At 43.1% G+C, this 11,413-nt stretch overlaps 1 protein-coding gene across 1 annotated transcript in view; it reads left to right on the plus strand.

Annotated features, from left to right (window-relative positions):
- The window catches only part of LOC115105940 (calcium/calmodulin-dependent protein kinase type IV-like), a 31,573-nt gene extending 20,160 nt beyond the window's left edge, over positions 1 to 11,413 (plus strand). The window contains exons 2-11 of the mRNA XM_029628458.2: positions 277 to 355; positions 461 to 523; positions 628 to 710; positions 800 to 872; positions 4,031 to 4,121; positions 4,389 to 4,463; positions 4,822 to 4,897; positions 5,511 to 5,637; positions 6,967 to 7,119; positions 9,642 to 11,413. Of these exons, the coding sequence (XP_029484318.1) occupies positions 277 to 355; positions 461 to 523; positions 628 to 710; positions 800 to 872; positions 4,031 to 4,121; positions 4,389 to 4,463; positions 4,822 to 4,897; positions 5,511 to 5,637; positions 6,967 to 7,119; positions 9,642 to 9,812 (991 nt within the window). The 3' untranslated portion in view covers positions 9,813 to 11,413. The remainder of the gene's footprint in view (positions 1 to 276; positions 356 to 460; positions 524 to 627; positions 711 to 799; positions 873 to 4,030; positions 4,122 to 4,388; positions 4,464 to 4,821; positions 4,898 to 5,510; positions 5,638 to 6,966; positions 7,120 to 9,641) is intronic.

Raw genomic sequence — 11,413 nt, forward strand, 5'->3', positions numbered from 1 at the left:
AGAGAGTTCTACATGGAACCCAAAAGGGTTTTACCTTGAACCAAAAAGGGTTCTCCTATGGGGACAGCCAAAGAACCCTTTTGGAACTCTTTTTTTCCTAAGATTGTAGCCACTGTAGGCTACCCAGCCATAATGGAAGTACAGAAGAACTACATCAAAGCCTAGTCACCATTTCCCAGGAGTTAGTATCTTGGGCGTTGTGCACAATGTGTTGCTACTCCCTACCCACTTGACAGTTGTTCTTGTAGCTTAACTGTGTATTCCCTCTGCATTTAGGGGAGCGACGTCGGTGGTGTGCAGATGTCGACAGAAGGGAACACTGAAGCCGTACGCAGTGAAAACACTGAAGAAAACAGTGAGTTCTTACTGGATGTTCATCATATTCTTTGTGTAATATTTTTACCCAGAGTACAACAGGTACATGTTTCTTCCTTAACCCAGTTCGGTTTTGTTTCTGCAGGTGGATAAGAAGATAGTTAGGACAGAGATAGGTGTTCTACTTCGACTCTCTCACCCAAACATTGTAAGGGTTCTACACACTTTTGTGCTGTCCTTGCATAGAATTAACGATTGTTATTATGTTTTTTATTGATGCTGAATTTATGTATTTTGTTTTATTTCTTTCAGATCAAACTAAAAGAGATCTTTGAGACCCCTTCAGAGATCAGTCTGGTCTTGGAGCTTGTGACTGGAGGAGAGCTATTTGAAAGGTTAGTTAACTGCCTTAATGGTCACACGCACCCACACACACTCTGTACCATTCCTCTGTTGCAACAATTATAACATATTTTTCTCTCAGGGTTGTGGAGAAGGGCTTTTACACTGAGCGGGATGCTGCTGATGCTGTCATTCAAGTATTAGAAGCTGTTGCAGTAAGTTGACTTCCTTCCTCTGACACCTGTCAGAAAGTAGGCTAATAAATGTCTAGCAAACTCTTGACATACTGTAATGCTTTTGACCTGCATAGCTGGGCGGCATCATCACACATTCACTCAGCCTGTCCCCTTATCTATACATTTTACAGAACAAAATGGAACCAATAGAAAACTTTTCCCGTAATCAAATCCTACATTTACTATCATTTGAACCAGCATTGTTGGACCAACAGTGTAAATGGATCAAGTATGCTGGACTTCCTTGAGTCATCACATAACCATAGCTATCTTTGACATCTCATCAACATGTACCAAGGCATATGTCTTCTTCCTCATGTTAGGAGTCCTGTTGAACAGGCATTCCCATGTTAGTGTATTCCATGATCCTCTGTTTGATTGCTGTTGCTAAGGAGATTAAATAGTTAAACAGTGTTTTTTTAACACATAGACCCCTTTCCAGGTTACTGGATCGAATCCCTGAGCTGTCATGGTAAAAATCTGTCGTTCTGCCACTGAACAAGGCAGTTAACCCACAGTTCCCCGGAAGGCTGTCATAGTTAAGAACAAATTCTTATTTACAAACCTGTCTAGTTAAATAAAGGTGTGATTTTCCAGTACACGACACAATGACGTCACGCACACATGCGCGTGGCAGTAAGAAATCCATCGCCAACTGTGCCCATTCCAACATAGCCTAGATGTGTTTTTATTACTTTTAAACAGAATACATGTTTTGGGTTCTCATAGGCTTACAATGATGTTTTGATTCTTGCTTGAACAGTTGCTAAGATTATATTTGGTTGTGATCTTTGAAAAATAACTATTTTGAATGCATCAGTTGTTAGCTAGAATGCTATATTGATATAGGCTAGCCAAAGAGCCATTTTACTGGTTGAAGTTGTAAGTGTTTTTAAAGTATAATGCAGTTGATTTGCGATGATAACACAAATATTCTATTAAGCAGGACATTCATACGAGCCTTAAAATCCAATTATAATCCAAAAGTAGTGTGAAATGCACTTATAAGCAACATGTAAACAAAGGATTTCTATAAGAACTCCCCCTTGTTCAGTCACCAACTCTCCACACATCGCCCCGTGCGGCAGTTTGCAACACAGCCGTCTATTGAAATCAGTTCAGGGCTTGTTTGAAAAGGCAGTCTGAAACAGCTGCTGGTTTCCCAACGAGCTGACTGAGGAGGAAAAAAATGGGATTTCTGAAGCCTCCAGATCTTTTTAAAGTTTCCTTGTGTTGTTGAGCAAGCGTCGAGGAAGTCTCTGTTCCGTGTTGATTGGGAGTGATGTATTTACAGTGTACACGGCCACTTCGGAAACGGTGGAGAGGTTCTGCAGTCTGTCTGTTACATGATCAAAGCCATCTGGATATCTAGCTAACGTCCCAGTGGAGCATCTTGGTAGCCTCATGTCCGGCCAAACTCACTGGCACGTCTACACTCAAATCCCCACTCCTTTAGTGACAGATTTGAGTCCTTTATTATAGGCTTCTCATTTGGTGTTATCTTAGTATCCCAATGTGTTTATTATTTTGAACACGGAGAATCTGGAACCACGTTTTAGATTTGTTAAGTTGTTTACTGTAAAAGGCGGTATTAGGCTAGGTAAGGTTCTTGATGTTGAGATTTAAGATTGAGAGGTAATATTTTCTTCACTGGCCAAATACATCGTCTCGCCCACCTCTCATGTACTTTACTTTCTCTGGCAGAAAAGATCCACTGTCAATGAGAACACCGAGCTGTGTCGTTGGCCTATTGGCCAGAAAATCTTATTTTGAGTGGTGCTATGGCAGCCGTGGGAGACCTGAGATATCTGTGGTGGTATGTGTGTGTATGGTGGGGGCTACTGTATTCCCTCCTGCCTTCTCTTCATCCCTCCATCCCACACTATACTTGTCAGATGAGAGAGGACACCTTATCTGTGTCAGCTCCATAGAGCTTTGTGCAGGAGAGGAGAATTCCCCTCTGACATCACAGAGCCATTACACCGAGGGGTTGTCACAATACATAGTGTGGGGAGAAAATGATGCCTTCATTCACTGTGAACGAGGTCTATTCAACCTAGCCATTCCCAATGAGAAAATATGACTGTTTTGTTGCATAACAAGGATAGCTCATTCAGTACTAACCTTGATGCTTAGCATTTTCACTCCAGTGGAATGGAATGTGGTTCTTTAACAGCTTAATGTTACATAAGAAACAAGGTATTTGCATAACCACTAACCCACCCACAGTGTGCAGAAGATAAGTTATACAATAGGTTGCTTTACAAACAGATGTCATTATCAAGACAGTGAGCCGTAGAGTATACTCTATACCTTTATCCATGACACTACAAAGTCTTTGAACGTATTGCTTTCCCTCACTTGAATCCCACCTCGTCTTTTCAATGGGCAGCTTATCAAGGTAGCTGCCTTGTGCTGCTGTTTTCTGTAGCTGTGTAGACTTCTATGTCCCACATTGCCTTGTTTGATGAGTTACTGTGTTAACACTGGTGAAAGTACTCGCTAAACCCAAGAATAGTTTAAAACACACTTTAAACCATGCGTATGTCCAGAACACAGTATCGTAGCACAGTGTACAGGAAACTGCCAAAATAAAGGAAACTCCAACATAAAGTGTGTTAATAGGGTGTTAGCTGCCAGAAGAGCTTCAATGCCCCTTGGCATAAAGTCTCTGGAACTCTATTGGAGCGATGCAACTTTATTCTTCCACCAAAACAAATTGTTGGTGGTGGAAAACGCTTACTCAAGTGTCGCTCCAGCAGTGTTCAATTGGGTTGGCATCTGGTGACTGACACACACACACACACACACACACACACACACACACACACACACACACACACACACACACACACACACACACACACACACACAATGATAAGAAAATTCAACTTTGCATTTTGTTTATCCATAGACCATTTTCAACAGTGCACTATAAAGCAGGAATATGATGGTTCTCTGTAGAAAATGAATTGTAGGAGCGGGCACCGATTCATTCGGCGGTGCTGAATCCCCAAATCCTCAAACAGTCCAGCTCCATACACACCAGCAGACAAATCAATAGCACAAGATGTGTGTAGGAGTCATACAGCCACCTGGGTGCTATGGTGTTGTCTTGTGTCTTTGTCTTTATCCAGTACCTGCATGAGAACGGCGTGGTGCACCGAGACCTGAAACCTGAGAACCTCCTATACGCTACCGCAGCACCAGATGCTCCCCTCAAAATAGGTTGGTGGGGTTACTCAATATCCTGTGGGATTCACTACGATTATCCCAAAGAACATCCATTGACTCTGTTGTGCTATCAGAGACAGAACTGACTTGATCAGAAATAGTTAGGAAATCTATGCCAACGATTATGTTCTATTGGAATGATCTATTACTATTTTCTATTCTACCGGTATTCTATTCTACTATTTTATTCTAAATACCAGATATTAGGACTTCCAGAAAGAGGCATCATCATAATATAGCTCTGTCTCTTTCATTTTGCAGCCGATTTTGGTCTGTCGAAGGTCATTGATGATCAGGTCACAATGAAGACTGTTTGTGGTACACCAGGATACTGTGGTAAGTTGTAACCCATTACTGTGATGCTTTTTCATTCACTTGGAACATAATATTAGCTAGCTACAGGATTAGAGATTACCATTTCAGACCAAGCAGATGTTTCTTGTTTTGGTTACATGCTTAACTTGCCAAGATTTGAGCAGAGAAGTTTACAATGAGGACAGGGTGTATATTGTTTAATGTTTATCCACATACTACAATAGTACATTTTTCCTTGGATAAATAATTACTGAGTAAGAATTCCCTACTCTGTTTTCACCACTGTCTCTCTCCTTCCCCCTTGTGCTGCCCCTCCCTCCCACCCTCCATCCTCCATCTCTGCCCCATCCCCTATCTATCCTTCCTCCCCTCCCTCCAGCCCCAGAGATTCTGCGAGGAAGTGCTTATGGACCTGAGGTTGACGTGTGGTCGGTGGGAGTTATCACATATATCTTGTAAGGGATACCAGCCCCTCAAAAGTTTACTTGAACCCTGAATCACATCATTAAAATACATTGGTTATTTTTACACTCAACAGTTTTGTTCATTTGTTAGCAGCAAAAAATAATACATCAAGAATTTTTGTGTTCTTTCTTTGAGGAATTGCAGACCCTTTTTAGTTGTATTTTTCTGCCATTTTGGTTTCTGAACCAAGGGTGTTGGTGCATTCCTGTTGTATAGCTTCTGAGTGATTTTGTTTCTTTCACATACTGATTTGTATACATATTTGATTCAGTATGTGGTTGTGAGTTCCCCATTATACAGCAAACCAGGAAACGGTAGTGTAACTGCTAGCAACAGCATTCAGAAGAATCGCTGGTATACAGACTCACTACTAGTTAATAAATATTAAACTGTAAAAATAACATATTTTAAAGGCACATCAATCTGGGAGAATAAGAGTGTGTGACTAGAAAGCCTTAGTGCAAGGAGGATTGCACCTCTAATAGAGTTCTAGCTTAGGCCCCTGCGGCTATCAGATCCTGTCAGACTGTAGCCAGCTATTGAATCAATAGACAGGAGCTGTCTGTGGTTGACGTATGCCTCGTATTTCATCCTCCCTGAAAGGCTATGTGGCTTTGAACCGTTCTTCGATGAAAGAGGGGACCAGTACATGTTCAAGAGGATACTCAACTGTGAATATGAGTTTGTCTCCCCCTGGTGGGACAATGTGTCCTTCAACGCCAAAGACCTGGTGAGTTTTATTGATTTTTACCAGGGGTGTATTCATGATGCCAATACTGTCGCAAAACTTTTTGTCTGTTGCAAAATGTTATTCAATGAAAACTAGAGTTTCTATTGGACAAATGAAGGTTGGTCCCATCCCGTTTTGTTCCGCTTGCTTCCGTTTGTTTCTGTTTGGTTCTTAGTTAAGACACCCCTGGGGTCCTGAGGTTACCACAGTCACGCTGGCAAAAATGTTCCCCTGGTACTTAGGCGTAATTGATAAATCAGTAATTGGTGGAGAATGAAAACCTAGTTCCGTGGGAGACCTGCTGGCTGCATTGTAGAAGACAGGAAGTGGCAAGCGAGAGGCATAACTGGACCCACAATCTGTCTTCTCCAGCAAGTGGTGCTTTTCCTCTTTTTTTGCTCACCAAGAGATGAGTTTTGTATGGAGGTTAATGAGTGTTGAATTTAAATTTGTTTTTAAAAATGTTACCTTTATTTAACTTGGCAAGTCTTATTTACAATGACTGCCTAGCCCGGCCAAACCCTAACCCGGACGACCCTGGGCCAATTGTGCGCCACCCTATGGGACTCCCAATCACGGCTGGGATTGATACAGCCTGGATTCGAACCAGGGTGTCTGTAGTGACGCCTCAAGCACTGAGATACAGTGTCTTATTTGATCGAATAGAAGTTTCGTAATGCTTAGGTTTTTACGAGTTTACTGATATAAATAGGACATGTGACATCCCGGCAACTTTGGGAAAAAAACACTTTCTATCAGAGTTGTGCCATTGGCTAGAATGGTCCCACCTGATCTTGCCTCCTCCTGACTGCCTTCCATTTTTGAAGACGTTTCTTTTCATTGTTAGAGCGGTCAATATAATGGATCATCTGTGATTGTACCACTGGGTCAGGTGAAATGTTTCCCAGGTGAAATGTCAGTGTGAGTGTGTCCATGTTGGGGGCGGCAGGTAGCCTAGTGGTTAGAGCGTTGGACTAGTAACCAAAAGGTTGCGAGATCGAATCCCAGAGCTGACAAGGTCAAAATATGTCTTCTGCTCCTGAACAAGGCAGTTAACCCACTATTCGTAGGCCGTAAATAAGAATTTGTTCTTAACTGACTTGCCTAGTTAAATAAAATAAATATTGGTGTGTCTGATTATCAAATAATGTAAAAAAAGAGGGTAACTAGAAATGCAGGGCAAACAAGACATCCATCATCCATCTCTTACTGTACATTCTGACTTATCTCCACATTATGAACTGGGCCGACTTGTTATGTGGACAGAAACCAAGAAAATAATAAATTCAGTCTCAGTGACCCAGTTACTTACGTACTGCTGTCCTGTAGGTGAGAAAGCTAATTGTCCAGGATCCAAATAAACGGCTGACGACCTTGCAAGCGCTGGAGCACCCCTGGGTGACTGGGAAGGCAGTTAACTCAGCCCATATGGACACTGCTCAGAAGAAACTGCAGGAGTTCAATGCACGCCGAAAACTCAAGGTAGATGCAAAACAACGTTTCTCAATAGCATTTTGTACGGTGATTGAGGGCAAGTAGTACCTTGTCTAATTTATTGATTTTTAAAGTCATGATTGTGTAGTTGTGTCAAGATCCTTTTGAATGTATTTTGAATGCAAGCAAGACAAACATAAGCTCAGCAAAAAAAGAAACGTCCTCTCACTGTCAACTGCGTTTATTTTCAGCATTACATTTACATTTAAGTCATTTAGCAGACGCTCTTATCCAGAGCGACTTACAAATTGGTGCATTCACCTTATGACCTCCAGTGGAACAGTAGTGCATCTAAATCTTTTCAGGGGGAGGGGGGGTGAGAGGGATTACTTTATCCTATCCTAGGTATTCCTTAAAGAGGTGGGGTTTCAGGTGTCTCCGGAAGGTGGTGATTGACTCCGCTGTCCTGGCGTCGTGAGGGAGTTTGTTCCACCATTGGGGGGCCAGAGCAGCGAACAGTTTTGACTGGGCTGAGCGGGAACTGTACTTCCTCAGTGGTAGGGAGGCGAGCAGGCCAGAGGTGGATGAACGCAGTGCCCTTGTTTGGGTGTAGGGCCTGATCAGAGCCTGGAGGTACTGAGGTGCCGTTCCCCTCACAGCTCCGTAGGCAAGCACCATGGTCTTGTAGCGGATGCGAGCTTCAACTGGAAGCCAGTGGAGGGAGCGGAGGAGCGGGGTGACGTGAGAGAACTTGGGAAGGTTGAACACCAGACGGGCTGCGGCGTTCTGGATGAGTTGTAGGGGTTTAATGGCACAGGCAGGGGGCCCAGCCAACAGCGAGTTGCAGTAATCCAGACGGGAGATGACAAGTGCCTGGATTAGGACCTGCGCCGCTTCCTGTGTGAGGCAGGGTCGTACTCTGCGGATGTTGTAGAGCATGAACCTACAGGAACGGGCCACCGCCTTGATGTTAGTTGAGAACGACAGGGTGTTGTCCAGGATCACGCCAAGGTTCTTAGCGCTCTGGGAGGAGGACACAATGGAGTTGTCAACCGTGATGGCGAGATCATGGAACGGGCAGTCCTTCCCCGGGAGGAAGAGCAGCTCCGTCTTGCCGAGGTTCAGCTTGAGGTGGTGATCCGTCATCCACACGGATATGTCTGCCAGACATGCAGAGATGCGATTCGCCACCTGGTCATCAGAAGGGGGAAAGGAGAAGATTAATTGTGTGTCGTCTGCATAGCAATGATAGGAGAAAGCAAACTTAACATGTGTAAATATTTGTATGAACATAACAAGAATCAACAACTGAGACATAAACTGAACAAGTTCCACAGACATGTGACTAACAGAAATGGAATAATGCGTCCCTGAACCAAGGCGGGGAGGGGGGTCAAAATCAAAAGTAACAGTCAGTATCTGGTGTGGCCACCAGCTGCATTAAGTAATGCAGTGCATCTCCTCCTCATGGACTGCACCAGATTTGCCCGTTCTTGCTGTGAGATGTTACCCCACTCTTCCACCAAGGCACCTGCAAGTTCCCTGACATTTCTGGGGGGAATGGCCCTAGCCCTCACCCTCCGATCCAAAAGGTCCTAGACGTGCTCAATGGGATTGAGATCCGGGCTCTTCGCTGGCCTTGGCAGAACATTGACATTCCTGTCTTGCAGGAAATCACGCACAGAACGAGCAGTATGGCTGGTGGCATTGTCATGTTGGAGGGTCATGTCAGGATGAGCCTGCAGGAAGGGTACCACATAAGGGAGGAGGATGTCTTCCCTGTAATGCACAGCGTTGAGATTGCCTGCAATGGCAACAAGCTCAGTCCGATGATGCTGTGACACACCGCCCCAGACCATGACGGGCCCTACACCTCCAAATCGATCCTGCTCCAGAGTACAGGCCTCAGTGTAACGCTCATTCCTTCGACGATCAACACAAATCTGACCATCACCCCTGGTTAGACAAAACCACAACTCGCCAGTAAAGAGAACTTTTTGCCAGTCCTGTCTGGTCCAGCGACGGTGGGTTTGTGCCCATAGGCGACGTTGTTGCCGGTGATGTCTGGTGAGGACCTGCCTTACAGGCCTAAATTTACAAGCCCTCAGCCCAGCCTCTCTCAGCCTATTGTGGACAGTCTGAGCACTGTTGGAGGGATTGTGCGTTCCTGGTGTAACTCGGGCAGTTGTTGTTGCCATCCTGTACCTGTCCCGCAGGTGTGATGTTCGGATGTACCGATCCTGTGCAGGTGTTGTTACATGTGGTCTCATTAGTGTCCTAAGTTTTCATAACTGTGACGTTAATGCCTACAGTCAGTAACCTGTTTGTCTTAACGACCGTTCCACAGGTGCAGTGTTTAAACCCTTTACAATGAAGATCAGTGAAGTTATTTGGATTTTTACTAATTATCTTTGAAAGACAGGGTCCTGAAAAAGGGATGTTTCTTTTTTTGCTGAGTTTACATGATTGCTATAATACCTAGATTCATCAGCATAGTCAGAGTGGGCCTACACATGAATCCTAAACTGTGTTAATGAATGATATACTGTGTTTTGTGTTTCCGTTGACAGGCTGCAGTAAAGGCTGTGGTGGCTTCGTCACGATTGGGCAGCGCTGGCAGTCACGGCAATGCTGACAACAGCAAGAACAGCAACTGCAACAACCCCGCCAATCAGAAAGAGGCACAAGAGGAGCAGCCACGGAACGACCAATCACAGTCAAAGATCCAGGAAGGATCCTAACTGTGGAGCTCCTCTGTCGTTGTGACCCTGTTGGACTGTGAAATTGCTGAGAGGAGCTATGTGGTTTCACCTTCTGTACTGGAGATACTCTGCCTGGCTTTATTGCATGTGACTGATTTATTAAACAATGTACAACCATACTGACTCGGTACATTGGAACAACTTGCCTACCAGTATTTAAAGTACATGTGAAATCAGAGTTTACTACTGCACATTCCCATTTCATAACTCACACAAGTAGCTTCATGATGGCTTCCATTATACCATGTTATAACTGCAAAATGGCCTCCAAGTGTTCCCAGTATTAATTTACCGGTTTGTAAATTAATTCATAACAATTGGCAGAATAAGGATAGTAGGTCATTATGTGTTCTGGTAATCATCATGCTGCTTTGGTGGCAGAACATAGACTGAAGAATCGATCTAGGTTGATTTTCAATATTGGTTAAGTAAGTCTACAGTATCTGGAGAACGGGTTGGACACATTTTCCAGGCGGTCATAAATGTAACCTTTATTACAACTTCTAAGGAGAATGCCTTATTATTGTATCTTATTAACTGTGTTTTACACTCCCTTTGTAAGAACGATTTCATATCTTAAGAAATGGATTAGAAACATGTTAAAATCAATCATTTGCACAATGATTGTATTCAAATTGACTTTCAAGGAACATAAGGTTATTTCATAGTGCAGAGTTGTTTTAGCATTAAGAACTTTTCACTTTTGTATACCAAAATATGTTGTGTACAACTGAAAAGGCACCCCAGTTTTTTATTGCCAAATACACCATTTGCAGAGAAATGGATGAGTAGATCAAATTTGATTTGATTTAGCTATTCAGTGCCAAAACTTGGTTGAGGCTGCTGCTTTATTTGATAATATCCCACCTCTGTCATATACAATTGAAGAGGCTGTAATCTTAGTGAAAACATTTTTCTCTCATTATAAACTGGGTGGTTCGAGCCCTGAATGCTGATTGGCTGACATCAGTGGTATATCAGACCGTATACCACAGGTATGACAAAACATTATTTTTACTGCTCTAATTACATTGGTGACCAGTTCAATAGCAATAAGGAACCTTGGGGGTTTGTGGTATATGGCCAATATACCACGGCTAAGGGCTGTATCCAGGCACTGTGTGTTGTGTCGTGCATAAGAACAGCCCTCAGACGTGGTATATTGGCCATATACCACACCCCCTCGTGCCTTATTGCTTAATTAACCCATTAACTGACATGCCGTGTTATGGAATGATTTTTTTAATCTACAAAGAAAAGGCTGTATATTGAATTTCAGCATGCTTTTGCCTTCAGTATAAAGGAATGATGTGGATAATAATGCATGTAGGAATGTTGAATTGAACTGCTGCGGTTGTCTGTAGAAATGCACTATAGTTGGCTGACACCACATGACGGACGTGATCTGTGTTAAACAGTGAAGTATTAGAGGCCTCTTAAGGCTTTAAGACATTAACTTGATATTCCTTTTATATGCTCAAGGAAACATTAAATAATTCAATGTTGTCTTAAAATGGTTACCATTAACATTGATTTGGTAAGGACTGCAGTATTTAAAAAAAATAAACAATATGAAGTTA

The sequence above is a fragment of the Oncorhynchus nerka genome, linkage group LG22 (genome assembly GCF_034236695.1).
Source record: "Oncorhynchus nerka isolate Pitt River linkage group LG22, Oner_Uvic_2.0, whole genome shotgun sequence".
NCBI lineage: Eukaryota > Metazoa > Chordata > Actinopteri > Salmoniformes > Salmonidae > Oncorhynchus > Oncorhynchus nerka.